The sequence below is a fragment of the Pristis pectinata genome, chromosome 17 (assembly GCF_009764475.1).
Source record: "Pristis pectinata isolate sPriPec2 chromosome 17, sPriPec2.1.pri, whole genome shotgun sequence".
NCBI lineage: Eukaryota > Metazoa > Chordata > Chondrichthyes > Rhinopristiformes > Pristidae > Pristis > Pristis pectinata.
Window position 1 is genome coordinate 13962043 of NC_067421.1, and position 24566 is coordinate 13986608.

At 41.1% G+C, this 24566-nt stretch overlaps 1 protein-coding gene across 1 annotated transcript in view; it reads left to right on the plus strand.

Moving 5' to 3' along the window:
- The first annotated feature begins 1382 nt into the window (after positions 1-1382).
- Positions 1383-24566, plus strand: part of acads (acyl-CoA dehydrogenase short chain) — a 101838-nt gene continuing 78654 nt past the window's right edge. The window contains exons 1-4 of the mRNA XM_052032048.1: positions 1383-1523; positions 6792-6955; positions 16434-16583; positions 19733-19844. Of these exons, the coding sequence (XP_051888008.1) occupies positions 1487-1523; positions 6792-6955; positions 16434-16583; positions 19733-19844 (463 nt within the window). The 5' untranslated portion in view covers positions 1383-1486. The remainder of the gene's footprint in view (positions 1524-6791; positions 6956-16433; positions 16584-19732; positions 19845-24566) is intronic.

The window sequence follows — 24566 nt, forward strand, 5'->3', positions numbered from 1 at the left end:
GTGTACTTTTAGTTTATTCCATTCTTTGTATGCCTTTACCCAAAGTTGGCCACAATGTTCCAAGTGGTCTTGTAAAATTCAATTATAAAATGTTGCAAAATTCAATTATAGATTATTTATTAGAATACATTAAAATTAAACTTAACATTCTTTTTTTTTCTGGACAGAAGGGGAATCAAGGGAAATGAGGAAGGTGCTGGCAAATGGCATGGAAGTAGAAGTTCAGGCATGATCTTGTAATGAATAGCATTGCAGGCTCGAAGGACTGGTGGCTTATAATTGTTTCTATAATAAGACAGAAGATGCTGGAAACATTTAGCAGGTCTGGCAGGATCTGTGGAAAGAGAAATAGAATTAACGGTTTAGGTCAAATTCATCATCATGTAACTCATTCTCTGTTTATGTCAGATTCCATCTGTAATATGGATAGATTAATCGGCATCGTGGTGGACATCAGAAAGTTGCAGAGAGAGTGGGGAAGGTAATGGATAGAACAAAAAGGGAATATCTGTCATAGGGTGAGGCTCAGGTGTTGTGCTGATAAGCTACAGGTGAAGCCATCTGGTTGATAGGTAACAAGGGCAGTTGGAGAGATAGAACACAAACAAAGGATGGAGTAAAAGCTGTAAAATACAGAGCTGCAGGAAATACTCAGCAAGTCAGGCTATGCTAGTGAAGAGAGAAAAACATAGAACAACGACTCACAATGTCTGTGTCGATCACGATGCCAATTAATCTATCCATATTACAGATGGAATCTGACATAAACAGAGAACGTGAATTACATGATGATGATGATGAATTTGATATTGAGTCTGGGAGGCTGCAACATGCCCAGCCAAACGATGGGATGATGTTCCTAAAACTTGCATTAGGCTTTATTGTAACATCACAAGGGTCCACAGACAAGTCAGGGGGGAATGGGATGGAGAATTAAAATACAAATGCTAGACCTGGTGAATACTTCCAGCGTTTTCTGCTTTTATCTCATATTTCCAGCATTAGCAGGTTTTGATTTTCATCTACACCTGCTCCTATTTCTTATGTCGTAGCTCCACTGGTACTATCATACCTGAATGCGTCTGTCGCCTCCGCCCACCCCCTAATATTTCCCCTTTCCCTTTCCCTGTTCCTTTCCATCTTCATGAAAATGAGCAGGTTTCCCTCTGCATACACAATGCTGCTTTAAGGGAAAACATTTCAATTACTGCCCAGTCACCCCTCAGGAGAAGAGTTTTAGTTTTCACCGTACCTCCAGTTCTAGAGATATTACTTGACCCTCGGTTTTACAAAGTAATGCACAGTAACTGTTAGCAACAATTACCTGTCTTCCTTTTCACAATCAAAGTTGCTGGACTCATTGCGACACATTGCAGCTCCTCGGGGTCCAAGAGTTCAGGTCGAGTGTTTGGGAGCGGAACGTAAAGCCCGGGCGCGGAGCGGTCGGGTGGGGGGACGCACAGTCGGGTACACAAGGGCCGGCAGGATGGGTTCACTGCTGTGGAGAGTCGCCGGAGCTCCGAGTGAGTTTAACAAGAAGCAAACTTGTCAGGGAAGGAGAGAGCCGGGCAGCGAGCACTGCGGGAGGGGGGAATTTGGTGCTGCTGCTGCTGAGAGATCGTGAACGGCTTCCGGCAGGGCCTTCCCTGAAGGATAGGAACAGAAATACTGGAAGCGCTCAGCAGGTCAGGCAGCGTCTGTGGAGAGGGAAACAAGGCTAATGCCCCAGGCCGATGACTGTAAAGTGTTGCTGATTGCCGAAAAGGTTGGGTGAAATACCCGTTTCTTTTCCCCCAGGTATCATAACCAACCCAGATTGAAAGCTCCTGTGGATAAGCCTTCTACTGTCAGGAGGATTTTATCAAATAAAGTTATGAGAGAGGTTTTCACTCGGTGGTTTGTTGTCATGATCCCTTTAACGCCCTCACGACATGTATTCAGAAGTTGTTTCACTTCTGAAATATACCGACTGAAGTATATTCATTGAAACTTAAATGGTTTTTCAGAGCTCCACGATGAGTGCAGGGGTGGTGTTTCCCCTGGCCAAGAAGAAATCACAGAGAAACCCAGCAAGGGAAAGGAAGAGTCAAAGATAGAACACGTGAAAATGAGAGCAGGCTGGAAACTGGCAGCTAAAGTAATGAACTTTTTGAGTTCTGTACACAGGCAGGAAGCACCATTAATGTGCCTTTTGGAGCGGGCCTAAGTAAGACTGAAAGAAGGACTATTCCACGTATCCCACAAAAAGACAGCAATAGCTTGTTTCCACGTGAGTTCCTATACCTACAGCTTTGATCTGGAAGATGTGTGTGGGGTTGAAGGAGAAGTTGTTCAATGCAAGTTTGAATTCAGGCAAGTAAATGAGTGTATTGGTGGAGGGGCACTGATTGGGCTTCCATTCAAAGAGAAAGTGGAGGGTCATCATATCATCATTGGTGAAGGTGTGGAAGGGTTTACGTCCATGGTGAAGGAGAGCCAGATGGGGACCAGGAAACTGGAAATTTTCAAAGTGGTGGAAGACATCAGAAGTGTTACTGATGTATGTGGGAATAGACTGGACCAGGGGGGAAAGGATGAAGTCGAGATAGGAAGAAACAAATTCAGTGGAGCAAGGGGAGGCTGAAGCAATGAGTCTGCACAGTCTTGTAGATCTTGGGGAGGAGGTAGAAGTGGGTTGTGGAGAGTTGGAAGACCATAATGCTGAAAGTTGTAGATGGAAAATTCTTCCTAACTTGACTGCATCCTTCCTTGGTCCAGTCCCTTTTCACTTACATGGGTGACACCTTTTTTGCCATTTTACAGTTTTCTTGTCCCAGCTCGTTTGAATTCATCATGCAAGTACAGTCCCTCTGCATCCCATGGAGTGGAGCTTCACTTAACAAGGTGTATTTTGTTCAGAGGTCATACTATTTAAGAGAGGTACCATGTACCAGGAAATACAGAGATGTTGCAGCACTGGCTGTAATCCTTTATTTACCAGGTTATACTGTACACCCACAGTGAAGTCTCTGCACCTGTTTGGCATATACTGCAGTGTGCCCTGAACTGATGAAAGCCAAGTTTCTCGTTTTCAGGAGACCAATGGCATTTTCCACTCCTATCCCTGTACTGGCATGGTCATCCTCAGCTGGTGTGATTGGAGTGTGAGAAACCACGAAGGTTCAGCATGATCCTTGTGCCTCGGGATTCCCTCAGCAAAAAGGATCGTGAAAGCTGCTGGGAAATGTGGTATTCTGTTCTGTGATCCATGACAAGCTAAGCATTGAGAGAGTGGAAATTCCTTCAATTAATAAATAGGTCCAGGTTATTCCTCCCACATACACCTAACACCCCCAGCCTCTGGTCACCCTGTTTCTTTCCCCTCCTCCATCTGCCCATCACCCACACACACCTCCCACTTGGTCCCCTCCCCCTAAGACTCCACCTTCCTTTTGTATCAGACTCCATCATCTGCAGCCCTTTGTTGCCTCCACCTATCACCTCCCAGCCTCTGTCACTATTTCCACTCTTTCCTCCTCCATCTGCCAATTACACGTCTCACCTGAATCCATCTATCACTTGCCAGCTTTTGCCCCCACCCTTTCCCCTAACCGCTTCATACCAACTAGCTTCCCTCTGCTCTTTCAGTCCAGATGAAGAGTCTCGACTCGAAACATGGACTGTCTTTTTCCTTCAACAGATGCTGCCTGACCTGCTGAGTTCCTCCAGCAGTTTGCATTTCCAGATCCAGGTTATTCAATGGAGTCTGGTGGAATTATTTAATCACGAATAATGCAAGAATGTAATGTGTTGTGTTCTTGTTTCTCTTATGACTATTCTATGACAGTTGTTGTCTGCAGCTTTGTGTTCCAGTTTATGTTGGTGCAGGTTGAAACTTGCATGATAGTTGAAGTCATTAGGTACACATCTGCTGTTGGGGAAATGTCCAGTGTGCTTGTGTGGATTATGACTGGAAGTGTGTAGTCCAATTTTGGGCTTAGTGTGATCTTTCCGGAAATGACTACTAATACAATTTACTCTGAGTAAAGTTGATTGTCTGGACCTGCAAAAAACCTGCACTGCATGATCCAATTCTACCTACATAAGTTTTTTAATTAGAGCTTAATGAAATAAAACACAATGATTTCACATTTTCTGTTGTTTTAAGAAGATGGCTTTTAATGTGCAAGTTTAGTTAAACTTCCTTGATGTAATTTTTTTCTCCTGTTTGTGTTGTCTCTTCAAAAAAAAATTTGTACAGTTAGTTTTAGCTTTGTATTTTCTCTCTTCTGGTATGATGAGAGGACAAAGTGGAAAATAGTCATGGGGTGCTATAATTAACAGTTAATGGTTATATCTGGGCATAGGAGCCACTACTAGGCAATAAATAAAGGTAGTAGAAACTACCATCTGAACACAAATCTCAAAGAGTGTGTATAGAACTGGCCTGAACAGTAACCAGGCTATTTAATGCTATCATTAAAAACCCATTCTTAAAATTATGGTTTAACATTTTTGCCATGATTTCTGGAGTAAACTTCTGGCAAGAGAAAACTAATTCTACAGCTCTAAATATTATGAAGAAATAAAGAGAGCATTAAGTGGTTGGAAGCAGCATTATTTGGCCATTACACCATCTCCGCCATTCATTAAGATTACGGCTGATCTTACTTCAGTGCCACTTTGCTGCACTAATTGGTAATTTGCTTTTGCTCTTCTCTTGCAATGTACATAATTGTACCTCAGCTTGGGAGCTAAGCTCTCTTGGAAAGATTGCATCCAGGAACACACTGGTAGAAGCAGTGTGTGCCCAAATGAATGTGACTGGCAAAGGGTGACTTGCCAGTTATTGGTAAATAGAAGCAGGAGTAGGTCAATCAGCCCTTTATACCTGCTCTGCCATTCACTAAGATTGTAGCTGATCTTTTACTACAGCAACCACTTTCTTGCACTAACAGATATCCCCTGATTTCCTGAATGTCTAAATTCCTATTGATCTCTGCCTTGAATATAATCAGTGATTGAGCCTCCACACCCCTCTTAGGTAAAGATTTCCAAAGATTCACTACTCTCTGGATGAAAAAAAATTATTTTTGTCTCTGTCCTGAATGGCCAGCCCCTTATAGTGAGACTGTGACCTCTGGATCTAGACACCCCAGTCAAGAGAAACACTGTGTATATGCTGTAAAGCTCCATAACAATTTTGTATCTATCCATGAGAGAATATAAGGCCAGTTGCTTAATCTCTCTTTGTATGACATGCCTGCCATACCCAAGAATTAATGTGATGAACCTTTGGTGCACCCCATCTGTCATGAGATTGCTCTTCCTTAGCCAGGGAGATCAGAAGTACGTAGTGCTCTAGATGTGGTCTCTCCAGGGCCTTTTATAATTGGAGCTAGGCATCTCTACTCTTGTACTCAAGAGTTCCTTCAATAAAGACCAATATGACATTGACCTTCCAAATTGCTTGCTGTACCTGATGTTAACTTCCAGTGATTTGTGTGCTACAACACCCCATTCCCATGAATATCGTCATGTTTCAATCTCTGACCATCTAAAAAAATACTCTGTTTTTTTCTATTTTTCCACCAGAGGAAGATCTCGCATATTTCCACGTTATATTCCAGCTGATAAGTTCTTGCCCAGTCAGTTAACTTATCTAAATCTCCTTGAAGCCTCTCTCTGCATCCCCCTCACAACCCATGCTGCGTCTTTGCTTTGTTTCAAGAACTTGGTCCCTTCATCCAGATCATTGATATAGATTGTGAACTGCATGGGGCTCACCACTTTATCCATGCAGCAGCCCAATAGTCACAGCCCACAAACCCAAAAAATACCCATTTATTTCTATTTTTTTTCCTGTCTGTTTATTCCTACTCTCTGTATTCTGCCTGAGATAAAAGGTGACATGATAAAGGAGAGAATTATATATCAATGGCATTTTTCCCTTGCTTGGCCTTGGGCAACAGGTGACTCTTACCTCTTGTTGTCATGTTGATACCAGTGGATACAGTAGCTATATGGGTCAGGACTGAAAACTTTGCATCTAAAGAGCAGTTGGGGGGAGGGTGGCATGATTTTCATTGCTTACTGTGATTGGCAATTCAGTGCCACAGGGCTTCCAAGCTATCTCCCTCTTTCCTTTGAACTGGTTTCCCAAGTGTCAGAATGTGTTGCAAAAGGTTCATATGCAGGTATGGCAGGTAATTAGGAAAACTAACAAATGTTATTGTTTATTGCTCGGGCAATTGAATACAAAAGTAGGAAGGTTATGCTTCAGTCATATAGGGCATTGGTGAGGTTACATCTGGAATACTGTGTGCAGTATCAGTCTCCTTAATGACGGAAGGATGTTAATGTGCTGGAAACCATTCATGGAAGGTTTACTAGACTACTACCTGGAAAGGGAGAGTTGCCTATGAGGTAAGGTGGGCAGGCTAGGCTTGTAACCACCAGACTTCAGAAGAATCAGACAAGACGTGAATGAAACATAATATCCTAAGAGATCTTGACTGGATTGACAAGGAGAGGATGTTTACTTGAGTAGATGTGCACAGACCAGATTAGGATAACATGGATGGATTAATTATGCATGCTATGTTGGCGTCGGAAGCGTAGCGACACTTGCAGGCTACCCCCCAAATCACTACGCAAAAGAGATGCATTTCACTGTGTGTTTTGATGTATATGTGACTAATAAAGATATCTTATCTAATCAAGCAATTTCAGAATATTCATGACTTTGTTTTGAGATTGCAATGCAAGTTTTACTTGCTGTTTCTTAGTTATCTTGTATTTTCTCCTCCTAGCTGTGAAATCAATATGCCTACGCCAACTGCACACTGTCTATCAGATGGTCGAGCTTCCAGAAACTCATCAGTTGTTGAGGGACACCTGCAGAGGCTTTGCAGAAAAGGAGCTTGTTCCGATTGCTACACAGCTGGACAGAGAACACAAATTTCCTGCAGAACAGGTAATGACTTGCAAGGAAATCTGTGAATGCAGATGGAGACAGAAGGGTAGAATCCTCTCAACACCTCCACAATGAGAATCCGTGTCTCCCTTGGTTTCCCTCCGAATCAACCCACTTCCTCAGTTGATGTCTGTATTTCTAAACATACAAGAGATCTGGAGTGATTGATATCAGCAAAATATGGGTTTTGCAACTTACTTATAACAAATAGGTGATGGTGAATGATCTTCTATTCTCTCCTATCCTTCCCTCCACAACGTTCATCCTGCTATCTTTTCCCCAACTTCAAATTATCTTTCTTTATCCTAGTTCTGACAAAGGATCCCAGATCTGAAACATTAACTCTGTTTCTCTTTCCAACTTGAATGTGGATCAGTGACTTTAGTAATGCATTAGATGGCATGAGATAATGGAATAGGACATCTGGTTATTCTCCTTATCTAACCTCAGAAAAAAGATTACTGTTCACCGTAAAATGGCAAGAGCAAAGTGTAACAAAGATTGTAGGATAACATAACAGACCTTGTTGTGCAGATTGCTGGTAGTTACAGTTCAATGTAGAAAAACAAAGAAATATATTTTGGAAATTAGGATGGATTGGAATTGCATAATAAATTAAGAATGGAATAAGAAAGCAGTGGATCTTAAATTGAAAATGCGTAAATGATTATTGACATTAGGGCAATTTGTTTTCTCTCTTTTTTTAAATTCCAACAAAAGGTCGTTGACCAGAAATGTTAACTCTGTTTCTCTTTCCACAGATGCTGCCTGACCTGCTGGGTGTTTCCAGCATTTTCTGTTTTATTTCAGATTTCCAGCATGTGGAGTTCTTTTTGGCTTTTCTTGCTCTCTCTCCATTCTCTTTCCCTCAAATAGTTTCTTTCTTTTTGTACTTTCCACACTCCCAAGTCACCTCAGCTCTAGGCAGATTCCATAAACCCTTTGGAAATTGATACGTGGAGAGTTGCTTACCTCCTGCTGGAAGTAGGAGTGGGGGAGATTGGGGCCCAGGCACAGGATGTTCCTTCTGTCCACTGGCAGTACCTTGGCCTCAAAGTTAGCAGCAGAGAACCATGGTATTCTTTCAGTGATCTTTGCTACTTTTTTGAAACCAGAATAGGGTATTTGCTGCCTTTTAAGTGGTATCAAAGACGCTTGATATCTGGTTATCTCCCCAAATGCTTGAATTCAATGGCTAGCACAGATTAAAGCTAGCTGTACAAGTATAAGTTTATAATAATAAGGCATCACAAATATTACATACTATCCATGCAAAGTGGTACATGTCCTAACCCCTTGTGCACAGTTTCTGAACACAATGAGGTTTTTGGCCAGGACTTTTAATGAGGCATAAATGGATGATTCAAATGAACAGACAGAATAAACTGAGTTATTTAAATAAAATTATTTAAGTTAAATTCATTCTCAGCAGACTTGAGATATGGTTTCAAATGCATTAAATTCCAGCAGGGCTCAATTCATTCATTTGCGAATACTAAAGACTGATTTTTTTACTTTTTCAAATTTCTAGCCAGGAAATGGAAGTCTGTTTTAACTCATTGTTAACCTAGCACAGATAAGGGATTGATGTTACTGGACTGTTTAGTTCAGTACCACATTACATTGACTGATCTCTCAGGGGAGCTTGGATGATTTTTCTTTCTATTTTGAAAACCACTCAATTGCAGAGTTATAATCTTTGGATTAATGTTCCATCGATATCACAAACTGTTCACTTGTTTTCCCTGGTAGCGATTGATTGTTTCATTTATTAAGTCACTGGCTAATTTTTCTTCAACTAGTTTGCATTGTCCACAGAGATTCTGATCCTTCTTATTGTGTTCCTGTCTTTTCCAAAAATTGTGATTGACCAATACAGTTACATCATTTGTGAGCCTGATTTCAATCGTTCATAGATGACAGTGAGCCCAGTGCTGGCATTGTTCTTTTACTTCCCCAACTAATTTACAGTTCATTAACTTTGAAAGTGATTTTCCTCCACTAAGATCAGGAGGATATTAAAAGAAGCAAAATACTGTGTAAGCTGATGTTGAGGTGTATATAAAAATGTAAAAGGTGTAAATCTGAGATTAAAACAGAAAAAAACCAAACATTTAATTCCCACTCAAACCTTGGATCAATCCCAAGTCTCTCTACTTCGATTGTAAATCTAACTATTCATCAGATTCTCCTTAACATGGTACATTTTAATATTTTCTATTTCTCACAATCATGAGGTAACACTTTCTCCTTTCAGCTAAAATTTTTTTGATCTTTTGTGCTGTAACAGTGGAAATCAAGACTTTCAAACAAATAGGGGAAGAGAGAGAGTGAAAGAGATGGCATGCGGGTAAATCTGAGATATATTTGAAGGAGGAAGATTAGATTGTTTTGTAATATGGTGTTGTACCAAAAGTAGTACCCAAAATTTTGCATAAGGCCTATGATTGCCTCCTAATAGAAGTGAGACACTGCATTAAAAAAAACATTTGTTTAGGCTGCCTGGCTGTTCTGTGAAAGTTAAAATGAACGAGGAGCTGTTTGGTTCTGAGATTACAGTACAATGCTGTGATTATGTGAGCTGTGTAAAATAGCATCTTAAAACTGAATAAATTAAATGACAGACTGCATGCAAATAATTAAGAGCCTAGCAAGTCCGAAGAAGTAATACCACAGTTACATACCCCTCTTCCTTTCTTCAACAAAATCATAGGATCATACAGCACAGCAATGCGTCCTTTCAGCTCACCTTGTTCATGCCAATCCCTTTTGCCTTCATTTGGCCCATATCTCTCGATTCCTATCCAAGTACCTGATCACACACCTTTTAAATGTATAATTGTATCTGCCCCTACCACCTCTCTGCCAGCTTGTTCCAGGTAACCACCACCCTCTGTGGCAAAGCCCACCCCTCAGATCTTCTTTAAATTTCTCCCCTCTCACCTTAAACCTGTGCCCTCTAGTTCTATGCTCCTCTGCCCTGTGAAAAGGACTCTGTCTATCCTATCTATGGCCCTCATAATTTTATAAACATCTCTAAGGTCACCCCTCAGCCTCCTATGGATGTCTTTAACAAGTGGTATATCACAGAGATTGGTGCTGGGACCTTTGTTATTTGTAATATATATAAATATCTTGCATGAGAATACAGGTGGTCTGATTAGTTAGTTTGCAGATGACAGGAAAATTGGTGGAGTTGTAGATGTTGGACAAGGCTTTTGGAGGATACAGTGGGATATAGATCAGTTGGAAAGTTGGGTGGAGTGATGGCAGATGGAATTTAATCCAGGCAAGCATAAGGCAGTCAAATTCTGGGAGGACATAAAGAGCAAATCACAGGGACCTCAGGAGCGATGATGTACAGAGGAACTTTGTGGTGCAAGATCACAAGACAAGGGAGCAGAAGTAGGCCATTTGGGTCTTAACTCACCAGTAAGAACTCAGTAAGTTCTTAACTCACTGGAAGTTGTGACACAGGTGGAAAGTGTGATGAAGAAGGCATTTTGTATACTTGCCTTCACAGGCCAAGTATATCAAATAAGCTCAGAATAGACCAAGCCTATCCAATCTCTCCTTATTAATGTAGCAAACCATTCCTGGCAACATCCTGGTGAATCCCTTCTGCGCTCTCTGGTGCTACCATCTCCTTCTTCTTGAGTGGCAATCAGAGCTCGACACAATTGTGGTCTAACAGTGTTTCATACAACTGCAACATGATTACTCTAATAAGCCAAGGCAGGTGTTGGTTCTTAATCTTACTTGTCGTCATTTCATGGACTCTTGTCTCTCCTATATCTGCTATAAACCTCAAAGGACTCATTAAGTAGCAATTTCTTACACCTGACATACACTTCCTTCTATTCCCGGATCAAAATTTCAAAATCCTTTGTTAACCAAGGTTGTCTGAACTTACCATCTTTGCTTCTTACCCTTTCAAATACACGCTGAGTCTGAACTCTTACTACCTCGCTTTTATTTTCCGTTCTCGCAGTTGCTCCCAATGTACTTCTCCCAGGTGCTGTCTTACACTATTGAAATCCACCTTTCCTCAGTTTAGGGCCCTATCCTGAGGACCCATCTTATAGTTTTCCATGACTACCAAGTGGCAAGAATAATTCATAATCATCAAATTATCTGCTTTGCACCATCAGTCACTTATATAATTATAATTTAGTCAGAGTAAAAACACAAGGCAACCCCTTAAAGGAAATAAGTTGATTGCCGAGTGCATTCAGTGAGATATGACTGGATCTTTCTTTTTATTATCCTTTAATAATACAATCACAATTTTTAGTTGCATTGTACATTTAATGTATTAAAATGTCCCAAGCTCCTTTACAAGAGAGATCTTGCAGTAATAGTTGTCACCGAGCCTCATAAGAAGACATTTGGAATGGTTGGTTAAAGAGGTAGATTTTTAGGAAGGAGGTTCAGAAATAACAAAGGCTGGGATGAAGGCACTCTAGGGAACCATTATTTTGTGTTGTTTGAATTTGCTTATAAGAGGAGCAGATACGGCCTTACAACAGAATTGTTTTATCATTATCATTATCCAAAAAAAATTGAAATTTGTTTGTCAAGATGGTTTAGGAGTCTGCAAATACATCTTGGAACCAGAATATAAATCTTATACAGGCTGTTCCCAGGTTACGAATGCCCGACTTATGGAGACCCCTACTCACGAACAAGCTCACATAATATTAATAAATTCAAAAGTCCTACGAATGGCAGAAGTACTTTCACCTCTCTCTCCACTTTGAGTAATTATTCTTTCTTATCAGTATTATGTGTTTTTTATGCTATTCATTACAATACCGTGGAAGTATGCTTACCATATCAAATGATTTTTCTGCATTTTCCCCCTTACGGACAAAATCAACTTATGGACATTTATGAAAACGAAACCCATTCAATTACCCCGTGCGGCATTTAGTGTTGAGCCTGAGTTGGACGGTGCCAGAAGTGAATAAATAGTGGTGTAATACATGAGGTGCTGCTATTGTTTTTAGTATAACTTCTGTAAAACACAGTTTACCATGATCTAATAAAAGTAGAATTTTCACCAGATATATGCGCTAAATATATTCTTAGTTCTACTAAATATTAGAAGTCAGGAATGTGAAATTCTCCAAACATTACATTTTAACACCTCGAACAAAATATGCTAGGAAGAAGAAAATAAGTTCATTTACATAGTGTCTTTTGATGTGACCAAAGCATTTGCATGAATTGAGTATGCTTGGGCTGCAAATGTCTAATGTAATTAAATCGGTGTCACGTATACAATGAATGTTCCTTTCCTTCAGGACACAGACTCTGATTGGTAGTACACAGAGAAAACTGACTGAGAAAAAGGAACAGTTAATACATTCCGGACCTTTGAACAGTTGGCCAGTGGCCAATGCTGACTTTGAAAATTGCTGCTTGACTTTTGTGTGTTGCGAGTAGTGGCCTTGGCTTTTTCCTTAGTCCCAATATAGAACAATGAATTTATAAACAGCTTGGGAAAATGGTACATGTGCTGTCTCATATTGGCTCCCTCTGTGGATTTATAATGCTGAGAAGGAAACTGCAACAGGGAAATCCAATTTAAGATAATCCCTGAATTGTGTACAAAAATAGAACCATCCAAAGAGGGATAGAAAGCTTAAGAAATCTCCACATGAATTGGATAGAAAGATCATTCTCAATAGTGTGAACATTTCCTTGACCTCTTCCAATCGTGGAAGAGGTTAAGAAAATGAAACACAGATGCCAGTATCCTGCTTGGAGATGGTTTTGAATTTGAATGTAGGGTGGGGGATATTTGATCAGTCTCTGTTTTTATACCACACACTGTTCAAAACCCCTAATATTTCCAAGCAGTTACTATGTGTCAGATTGAGAGCAGTAGGCAGAAAGCTATGGTACCTCCATAGTCCCATAGCCTCTTTGCTCTGAATACTTGGTCTGCATTTCCTTAAATGGACTGCCATACTTCTTAAGCTCAGATATAACTACAAGTGAGGCATTAGAATGGAATCTTATCACATCCCCATTGAGGATCCATGTGCAAATGCCCGATGTTTTGTATTGGAGAGTGGGGAGGGAGTTGTAGCTGATTTATTTGCTCCTAAGCCCAGGACATCAAAAGCAAATGTAGTGCCCATATCACTGCCATATATTTGATTTGTGTTTCATATTTTTATCTTTCCTCGACCTTACTACATCACACAAATGCCTGCAATATCAGAGACTTGAAATCATGTAAAATAAGCACTATAAAACTGAAATAATAACAGAAAATGCTGAACATGCTGAGCAGGCATCTGTGGAGAAATAAACAAATTTCAGGTGGATGATTTTGCTAAAGGAAGGTCATCGATTGAGATAATGGCGTTTCTCTCTCCACAGATTGTGCCTGACTTGCTAAGGAATTCCAGCACTCTTTACTTTGATAAGATAAGATCTTTATTAGTCACATGTACATCAAAACACACAGTGAAATGCATCTTTTTGCGTAGAGTGTTCTGGGGGCAGCCCACAAGTGTCGCCACGCTTCCGGTGCCAACATAGCATGCCCACAACTTCCTAACCCATACGTCTTTGGAATGTGGGAGGAAACCGGAGCACTCGAAGGAAACCCACCCAGACACAGGGAGAACGTACAAACTCCTTACAGACAGTGGCCGGAATTGAACCCAGGTCGCTTGCTCTGTAATAGTGTTATGCTAACCGTTACGCTAACCGCTACACTACCATACTGTACCGAGACATGATCCTATCTAGCATCACTCTGTGTTTCCAGTGCTTCTCATGTACCTCAGCCAAATTCCCATTTTTCAGGTCTGAAACTTGACAGTGTCAGCATGCTTATCATCTCTCAGAAGTATCACAGTTAAGCCAATCCTGCTTTTATCTACATTTAGATGTTGCAGGATAGGGATTATTAGATTAGGAAGACAAATGGTTTGTTTAAATCCAACTTCAGAGGCACAGGAGTCAATTGTGGGACTAATCATGCTGATGGCTAGCTGACAGTTCTGTAGTGAACCATCGGCTAGCTACAGTGTGCCAGTCAGCACATTTCAGATTTCTTAACAATGTACTGTAGTACAGGACCACAGAATGTGCTGGAGATCAAATGTGGGTGCATCTGAGCTCCTGCGCACTGTGCGTTTTGCCACTGGGTTCAGGATTTTTCATATTTTGAAGAAGGTAGATGCTGAAAATCTGAAATAAAAAACAGAAGATACTGGAAACACTCAGTAGGTCAGGCAGCATCTGTGGAAAGAGGAACAGAGTTAACGTTCCAGGTCAAAGATCCTTCATCAAAATTGGGAAAAGGGGGCGTGGGGAGAAAGAAATGCCCTAATGCCTATAATAATTTGTGCATTTTCATGTTAAGATCCACTGCTTTCTTATTCCATTTCTAATTTATTATGTAATTCCTATCCATCCTTATTTCTAAAAGATGTTGTTTTTCTACATTGAACTGTAACTACCAGCAATCTGAACAATAAGGTCTGTTACATTATCCTGCAATCCTTGTTACACTTTGCTGTTCCCATTTTACGGTGAACAGTAATCTTTTTCTTCTCATCTGAGATATCCCATTGCATTATCTCAGGTCATCTAATGCATTACTAAAGTCACTGATCCACAATCAAGTTGGATCCCAACTTCGTGGTATTTTGAGATTTCTGTTAGGGCCCTGGGAACCAAATACATACACACAAACAGAGACACGAGATTCTGCAGATGCTGGAGCAACACACACAAAATGCTGGTGGAACTCAGCAGGTCAGGCAGCATCTATGGAGGGAAATTAAACAGTCAAATTTTTGGATTGAGACCCTTCATCAGGACTCTTTTTCATTATTGTTTTCAGTCGGCCACATTACAGGTTTCTATGTAATACATTTTGCATTACTGTGTGTAAGGCTCCCACCTTTATAACCTGCCTATCCTCTGCCTTACCCTGAGCAATGTTACAGGAGCTTCACTAGAGAACCAGGAGATTATTTTATATTTGGTCAAAGGAGAGCAGGTCTACTAGTTGCAGGCAGTTGAATGTTATATGAACCTGCAGTTGAATGATACTTTTTCTTCTCAACCATTTTAAAAAAAGGGTTCTGATGGATGATAGTGATCTGCTCTGAAATATCAGTTGCTTAAATACTTAAATGATTGTCCAGTAATTTTTATAAAGTATACAGGTAACCCCTGCATTATGCATTCCTAGAAATTGGGCCATATAGCAATTTTTCTGTATGCAAAGTCACATCAGCTGCATATATGTCAAGAAATGCAAATTGAAAAATAAGTTAAATTTTATAAAAATTGCATATCTCAAATTTTTGGGCAGTGATTTGTGAATTCTGTAATGATGAATTTAAGCAATCTGAATGGCTCTAATGAGGGTCTGTATATTTTTCTTTCAAATTACTGTAATTTTTTTTCATTTAACATTGCCAAGTATTCAATGTTTAATGGAAAAAAGTACAACGTTAAAGGTACATACGTATTTCAAGGAGGCTTTCATTTAATCCTTTTGCCACAGATGACATTTCAACATTTATTGCAACAGCTGTCACAACGTGCTTTAATATACAGCTCATTCCCAGCAAACATTTGGTTACCTTGAACCCTTAACACTCTTTTCCTTGATGCTGCTTAGAAGGCAGCAAGTAGTCTTATTTATAGAAGTTGTTGAAATATTTATGTCAGAACTTTCTCTCTGAATATGAAAGGGTGTACTAGAACAAGTGATCCAGTAAGCCGTGTGTATGTGAAAGAGTTGGTATGGTGATAATCTAATTTTGTGGTTTTCTACTTCTCTTAGGCAGTTCCTGAAGATGTTGTGCTTCGATTGTGGTTCTGTGGGTTGAGGTGACCGTTGAGGAGAATGTGGGACCTGCAGACTTGGCCTGATAGATGGGTGGATGGGTAGTTTGCGAGGTGTTCTGCTTTTTCTGCCATTTCCTCTGTGGTTCTGTGTTCTCATGATGCATTGACTTGAGGCTTACAGCGCCATTCCAGATGCTGCTTCTCCATTTTCAGGAAACAGAGGGGTTATTGCATATTTTTGAGGAGGGTTTCAGAATATCTTTGAATTTTTTCATCATTCAACCTGGTAATCTCTTCCCATGGTATCCAACCATGTTTCAGATGTGTAAAAGACGTCACAACAGTAACTACCCTTAAACAACCAGTTATTTGTCTGTAAAGTGCTTCTGGGATGACCTGAAGTTAATGCTATTTATTTCCACAGAAGTGGTAAAACCCATTGTGCCATTGAACAGGGGTTCTGATGCAGGGTCTCAACCCAAAACGTTTACAATTCCTTTGTCCCATAGATGCTGCTCAACCCACTGAGCCTCCAGTAGTGTGTGTTTTGCTGCCATTCAACTAGTTGCCTCTGTTGTGGATTATCCATAAATTTTGAATGTGTTCTGGTTTTGCAATCCTAAGAATAATTTTGCAATGCTATTTTCAGGTAAAGAAGATGGGAGAACTTGGCCTTTTAGCAATGGATGTGCCTGAGACATATGGTGGAGCAGGACTGGATTACCTGGCATACGCCATTGCCATAGAAGAGATAAGTCGGGGCTGTGCTTCCACTGGCGTCATCATGAGTGTAAATAATGTGAGTCTGCAATGTACGTATAAGAATAATTAGAATCAAAGAAGTGTTACAGCACGTGCACACTAGTATGATTAATGATTCAGTTCAGCTAAACTTTGACTATTTCATAGAATTATTGATGTATTTCGGATACTGTTTGGAAAGATTTCAATTTTCATTTTAACTTCCTTGAGTAAACAGCTGGTTATGTAAGTGAGGAGCAAAGCCTCAGAAACTAAGAAAGTTCTGTTTCTAAAACTGTTCTAAACTTTGTTAGCTGATTTCAGCCGGGAAAGTTAGAACCCCCGAGCAGCTCGGCAAGGTAGAAGAGACGCTGCAATTGATTTGAGTGCTTTTGTTTAGAAGAGGGATTTGTAAGGGGCGGGTGGGTGTGTGAGTGAGTGAATTTAAGATGTTGAGTTTGTAACTTCTGAACACCTTGAGCTCTCTGCTGAAATTGCATACATGGACACTGGGTGAAGCTGCAATGATTCTCGAGATGAACACACTAGAGGTGGGTGGCAGCGCAGCAACCATATCCAAAGAGGTGAGAATATCCAGCCAGAGGAGAAAAATTGTTGTGGCGCTGGCAAATACTGAGTAAAGCTAATAAGACTTGTGCAGCAGTGAATCTTTACTACTACTCTGCTACTATTCTCTACTAGAATCCTCTATTACTGAGCGGTATGGAGGCTGAGATAATCATGTACTTGGACTGATGGGGAGTGAAGAGTTATTTGAAATAGCCAAATATGTGGAGTTGAGGCCAAGATAAAGTCACCCAATGAAGAGTTAGTTTTGATTTAGTTTTGCAGAATTTCTTCCGTTCCTCACTATTGAGCATCAAATCATTGCTGGGTGTAGTTTCACAGATACTTGATGCCCAAAGTACTTTTTGAACTTAAACTATGTGTCACCTGGGAATCTGTTACAGCGAGATCTCTTCTTGTCTCAGTTAGTGTGTTCATATGCCCCTTTTGGATTGCTTACTAGTCAACTTTCTTCTCCCTAACCTTGCAGACCCTCAAGCTGTTCCACTTTATTATGTCATGGACAAGGATAGGAGCAGAGAGGACGGGAAGATATTTAATTGGGGAAGGGCAAATTATGAGGCTTTAAGGCTAGAACTTGAGAGTGTAAATTGGGATGACATTTTTGAAGGGAAATGTACTATGGGGATGTGGTCATTGTTCAGGGATCTCTTGCAGGATGTTAGGGATAAATTTGTCCTGGTGAGGCAGAGAAAGAATGGCAGGGTGAAGGAACCATGGGTGACAAGAGAGGACGAACAACTAGTTAGGAAGAAGAAGGCAGCATACATAAGGTGTAAGCAGCAAGGATCAGATAGGGCTCATGAGGAATATAGAGTAGCAAGGAAGGAACTTAAGAAGGGGCTGAGGAGAGCAAGAAGCGGACATGAAAAGGCTTTGGTGAGCAGGGTTAAGGAGAATCCTAAGGCGCTTTTCACATACGCGAAGAGCAGAAGGATGACGAGAGTAAAGGTAGGACCGATTAGAGACAAAGGTGGGAAGATGTGCCTGGAAGCTGTGGAAGTGGGTGAGGTTTTCAATGAATACTTCTCTTCAGTGTTCACCAAAGAGAGGGGCCTTGATGATGCTGAGGACAGTGTTGGTAAGGTTAATGTTTTCGAGCATGTAGATATCAAGAGAGGGGATGTGTTGAAGTTGTTAGAAAATATTAGAACAGATAAGTCTCCGGGACCTGATGGAATATTCACCAGGCTGCTCCGTGAGGCGAGGGAGTAGATTGCTGAACCGTTGGCTAGGATCTTTGAGTCCTGGTTGTCCACGGGAATGGTATCGGAGGATTTGAGGGTGGCAAATGTTGTCCTCTTATTCAAAAAAGTTAGTAGGGATAGTCCAGGGAATTACAGACCAGTGAGCCTTATGTCTGTGGTGGGCAAGCTGTTGGAAAGGATTCTAAGAGATAGGATCTATGAGCATTTAGAGAATCATGGACTGATTAGGGATAGCCAGCATGGCTTTGTGAAGGGAAGATCATGTCTCACAAGCCTGATAGGGTTCTTTTAGGAGGTGACCAGGAAGGTTATGAGGGTAGTGTAGTAGATGTGGTCTACGTGGATTTTAGTAAGGTGTTTGACAAGGTTCCACATGGAAGGCTTCTTCAGAAGGTCAGAGGGCATGGGATCCAGGGAGGCTTGGCCGTGTGGATTCAGAATTGGCTTGCCTGTAGAAAGCAGAGGGTTGTGGTGGAGGGAGTGCATTCAGATTGGAGGGCTGTGACTAGTGGTGTCCCACGAGGATCAGTTCTGGGACCTCTACTTTTCATGATATTTATTAATCACTTGGATGAGGGGGTAGAAGGGTGGGTTAGCAAGTTTGCAGATGACACAAAGGTCGATGGTGGTGGGGATAGTGTGGAGGATTGTTGAAGCTTGCAGAGGGATATTGATAGGATGCAGAGCTGGGCTGAGAAGTGGCAGATGGAGTTCAATCCGGAGAAGTGTGAGGTGGTACACTTTGGAAGGACAAACTCCAAAGTGGAGTACAAAGTGAATGGCAGGATTCTGGGTAGTGTGGAGGAGCAGAGGGATCTGGGGGTTCATATCCACAGATCACTGAAAGTTGCCACATAGGTGGATAGGGTAATTAAGAAAGCTTATGGGATGTTAGCTTTCATAAGTCATGGGATCGAGTTTAAGAGCCGTGAGGTAATGATGCAGCTCTACAAAACTCTGGTTAGACCACATTTGGAGTACTGTGTCCAATTCTGGTTGCCTCATTATAGGAAGGATGTGGAAGCATTGGAAAGGGTGCAGAGGAGATTTACTAGGATGCTGCCTGGATTGGAGAGTATGGATTATGAGGAGAGACTAAAGGAGCTGGGGCTTTACTCTTTGGAGAGAAGGAGGATGAGAGGAGACATGAGAGAGATATACAAAATATTAAGAGGAATAGATAGAGTAGACAGCCAGCGCCTCTTTCCCAGGGCACCAATGCTCAGTACAAGAGGGCATGGCTTTAAAGTAATGGGTGGTTTAAAGGTCGGCACAACATGGTGGGCCGAAGGGCCTCTATTGTGCTGTATTGTTCTATGTTTCCCATAGCCATTTTGCTGCTTGTGTTCAGCTTGGTGTTGTTATTTGCTGAAAATGCATTAAAAATTCATATTTTTATCTTTTTTTCCAGTCTTTGTATTTGGGTCCAATTCTGAAATTTGGTTCAGAAGAACAAAAACATAAGTGGATAACCCCATTCACAGATGGAACTAAAATTGGCTGCTTTGGCCTGAGTGAGCCAGGTAGGTTACAATATATGTATGAACACCAGTGCAGAATGTCAGTATATGATACATTAGAGAGGGGTTGTGGTGTGTTAAACATGTTAGGAAGCCATAGTATCTTGGCTTTCTGCTAAAAATTAGAAAGGGTTCTAGTTTACCAAGGAGAATAGAATCATGGAGACATACAACGTGGAAACAGGCCTTTGACCCACTGAATCCGCGCCGGCCATTTAAAAAAATTCTCCCCACATTCTCATCAATTCCTGATTCCGCCACTCACCTACACAGTAGGGGCAATTTACAATGGTCAATTAAGCTACCAGCCCATACACCTTTCAGATGTGAGAGGAGATGTGTGTGCCTTTGGGTAGTTTAATAGCCAACTATCCTCTCCCGAACCCAGGAATGACCAACACTGCATCAGGCTTTGCTACAGCATGCTGTTGAAGTTAAAGTCAAAATGAAAATGTATATTTTCTTGGCCAGAACAGATTGTGCTATTGGCCTTGATGGTGTTCATCTGAGGATGCTCAATGAAATAGGGTCATCCAGCTCCTATTTTAAACTGCTCTTAAGTTCAGTGTTGTTCCCATGGACCATAGAGACACTCAAATGAACAATGCCAGAATCTGGAAATTATGGATTCATTAACCTGGAGACAGTTTTGGGAAAACTGTAGAACGGATCACTTTAAATGCATCACGAGATCACCTCCAACAGGTATTAGAGTTTCTTAGCATGTTTCAAAAACAGTCAAATCTCACAAATGTTGTTGAATATTTTGAGCAAGTTACTAAGGTGTGGATGTAAGACAAGGTTTGACAAGGTGACAGGCATGTAGGTGGATTTTGGGTTGGATAAGTAATTTGTTGAATTCTCTTAGGAAGTTTGTATTAATGGGCAGCGGGTGCTGTTATGATTAGAGCCCCAAAGTTATGTTCCAGGCCCATTGCTCTTTGCTATCTTTGTCAATAACATAGATGAAGGCATCACAAATGATTTAAAGAAATGTGTGGTGTTGGAACCCTAAATCCAGGAAATAGATTACAGATATATTTGAGTGCAATGGGGAATGAACTGAGCAGTTGTCGTATTGTGCATGTGAATATCTGTATTAAGCATGTAAAATCACAGAATCATTACCCCAGAAAAGAAATCATTCAGTCTATTGCCAGTTCTCTGTGGAGTAATATAGTCAGTTGCATTCCCCTTCTCCTCCCCATGGTTCTGCAAATTATTTCCTTTCAACTGTCCATTCAGTTTCTTTTAAAAAGCCCTATTGACTGATCCACCACTATTATAGGCAGACAGTTCCATATAACAAAGCTCTCTCAGTATTATAAAAAAAAATGAAGCGTACTTCAGTATTTTTTGCCCATCTCTCTGAATCTGAATTCCCTGGTTTGTGAATGAGAACAGCTTCCCTCCACTTACTCAACCAGAACCCATCATACCTCTAACAAATCTTCTTTACTCTAAGCCAGACAACCCCAGCTTCTTCCATGTAATCTTGTAGCTGGAATCCTTCATCCCTGGAACCATTCCCAATAATCTCTTGCACCTCCACATCCTTCGTAAGTTGTTGTGACCAGTATTGGACACAATACTTCAAGTGGAGTATTATATTCAATCATGGTTTGCAGATGTTGGGCTGTTGAATGGTAGGAAGAGCTGGATGTCATTGCATGTAAAAACTTGAAGATTCATTTTCAACGCTGCAAGATTTTTTCAAAAACAGTGTTTATTTTCATAAATGGGGGGAATATCAACCATAGAACCATACAGCACAAAACAGGCCCTTCGGCCCACCATGTTGTGCCGTCCATCAAACCACCCTCACACTATCTAAACCTTTCCTCCTGCATATCCCTCTATCTCACATTCCTCCATGTGCCTATCCAACAAACTCTTGAACCTGTCCAATGTATTTGCCTCCACCACCACCCCAGGTAGTGCATTCCATTCACCAACCACTCTCTGGGTGAAAAACCTCCCCTTGACATCTCCCCTGAACCTCCCACCCATAACCTTAAAGCCATGCCCTCTCGTCTTGAGCATTGGTGCCCTGGGAAGGAGGTGCTGGCTGTCTACTCTATCTATTCCTCTCAATATTTTATATACCTCTATCATGTCTCCCCTCATCCTCCTCCTTTCCAGTGAATAAAGCCCTAGCACCTTAAGCCTCTCCTCATATTCCATACGCTCTAATCCAGGCAGCATCCTCGTAAATCTCCTCTGCACCCTCTCCAATGCCTCCACATCCTTCCTATAATGCGGCGACCAAAACTGAACACAGTACTCTAAGTGTGGTCTAACTAGAGTTTTGTAAAGCTGCATCATCACTTTGCGGCTCTTAAACTCAATCCCACGATTTATGAAAGCTAACATCCCATAGGCCTTCTTAACTGCTCTATCCACCTGTGAGGCAACTTTCAGTGAACTGTGAATATGAACCCCCAGATCCCTCTGCTCCTCTACACTGCCAAGTACCTTGCCATTTACCCCGTACTCTGCCCTGGAGTTTGTCCTTCCAAAGTGTACCACCTCACACTTCTCCAGATTGAACTCCATCTGCCACTTGTCAGCCCAGCTCTGCATCCTATCAATATCCCTCTGTAAGTTCTGACAGCCCTCCACACTATCCACAACACCGCCGATCTTAGTGTCGTCCGCAAACTTACTAACCCAGCCTTCCACAACCTCATCTAAGTCATCTATAAATATCACAAGAAGTAGAGGTCCCAGAACCGATCCCTGCGGGACACCACTAGTCACTGCCCTCCAATCCGAGGGCACTCCTTCCACCACAACCCTCTGCTTTCTACAGGCAAGCCAATTCCTAATCCACACAGCCAAGCTTCCCTGGATCCCTTGGCCTCTGACCTTCTGAAGAAGCCTACCATGAGGTACCTTATCAAACGCCTTACTAAAATCCATATAGACCACATCCACCGCACTACTCTCATCAATCTTCCTCGTCACCTCCAAAGGCATGTTTGAAGGGAATTGCAATTATCATGGGAGATTTTAATCTGCATTTTAATTAAACAAAACAAACTGGCAAGGGTATTGGAGAAGATGATTTTGTGGAGTGTGTCACGGAGTGCTTCTTGGAGGACTATATTATGGAACCTATTTGGGAACAGGCTATTTTAGATTTGTTCATGAGTAGTGAGGAAGTATTTGTAAGAGATCTTGTGGTTAAGGATACCCTAGGAAACAGTGACCACAACATAGTAGAATTCCAGATACAGTTTCAGGGAGAACACCCCAGATCCATGACCCGTGTCTTCATCTTAAATAAGGGCAATTAGAATGGTACGAAGGTGGAGTTGTCTAGAGTGGACTGGATAAATGAGCTAAGAGATCAGTAGATGAGCAGTGGCAGATATTCAAATAACCCAGTTAGAAAGAGAAACCATCTGTGATTAACAAAGAAGGTTGAGGATAATGTTAAATCAAAAAGTAGGGCATACAAAATGGCAAGGGCTGGTGGTAGACCAGAGGACTGGTAATTTTTTTATAAACCAGCAGAGAAAGACTAGAAAGCTGAAAAGAATGGAGAAAATTGATTTTGAGAGAAAAGTTGCACATAATATCAAAACCAGCAATACGAGTTTCTATGGATATATACAAAGGAAGATGGTGGCTAAGTTAAGTGTGGGACCTCTAGAGAATGAGGCTGGGAAACTAATAACAAGGATTAAATCAATTTTTTGCATGTCTTCCCCATCGAGGATACTGCAGATATTCCAAAGATAACAGACTATGTTCAAATAACATGTAAGAACTTGTAAGCATCCCAATCACAAGTTACAAAACATTAGAGAAAATCTGGGGACTAAAGACAGACAAGTCATCAGGACCCAATGGGCTGTGCTCAAGGGTTTTAAAGACAGGGTCTGCAGAGGTAGTGGACCCATTGGTTCAAACTTTTCAAACCTCAGTAACTTACAGGAGGATACCGGAGGATTGGAAAATGTGATTCCCTTATTCAAGAAGGGAGGAAGACAAAAGGTGGGGAACTGTAGGCCAGTTAGGTTAAGATCTATTGTGGCAAGATACTAGAATAAGTAACCAAAGCGGAACTAGCTAATTATTTAGGAAAACATAATCAAACCAAATCAACATTATTTTTATGAAAGGTGAATCATGCTGACAAATTTGCTTGACTTCTTTGAGGATGTAACAGCGAAAGTGGATAGAGAGGAACCTGTAGATTTAGCGTATTTAGATTTCCGAAAGGCATTTGACAAGGTGCCATTTAAGAGGCTGGTGCACAAATTAATGCTCATGTTATTAGAGGAAGTGTATTAGCATGGATTGAAAACTGGCTGATGCGCAGGAAAAAGAGAGTTGGAATAAATGGGTCTTTTTCAGGTTGGAAGTTGTAACTAGTGGAGTACCCCAAGGATTAGTTCTTGGCCCTCATCTGTTGACTACTTATGTAAATGACCTAAAGGAGGAAGCGAAATTTATTAAGTTTTCCAATGACATAAAAATAGGTGGAAGGACATGTGGTGAGGATATTGTGATGCTGCAAAAGGATATAGGTGGATTGATTTATTGGGCAAATACCTGGCAAATTCATATGGGGAAATGTAAGATCATGCACTTCTGTAAGAGGGATCAAAAACTAGATTATTAATTAAATCGAGAGATTCTACAGATGAGTGAAGTTCAGAGGGATCCAGGTGTTCTAGTGCATGAATCACAAAAAGTTAGCAGGCAGGTGCAACA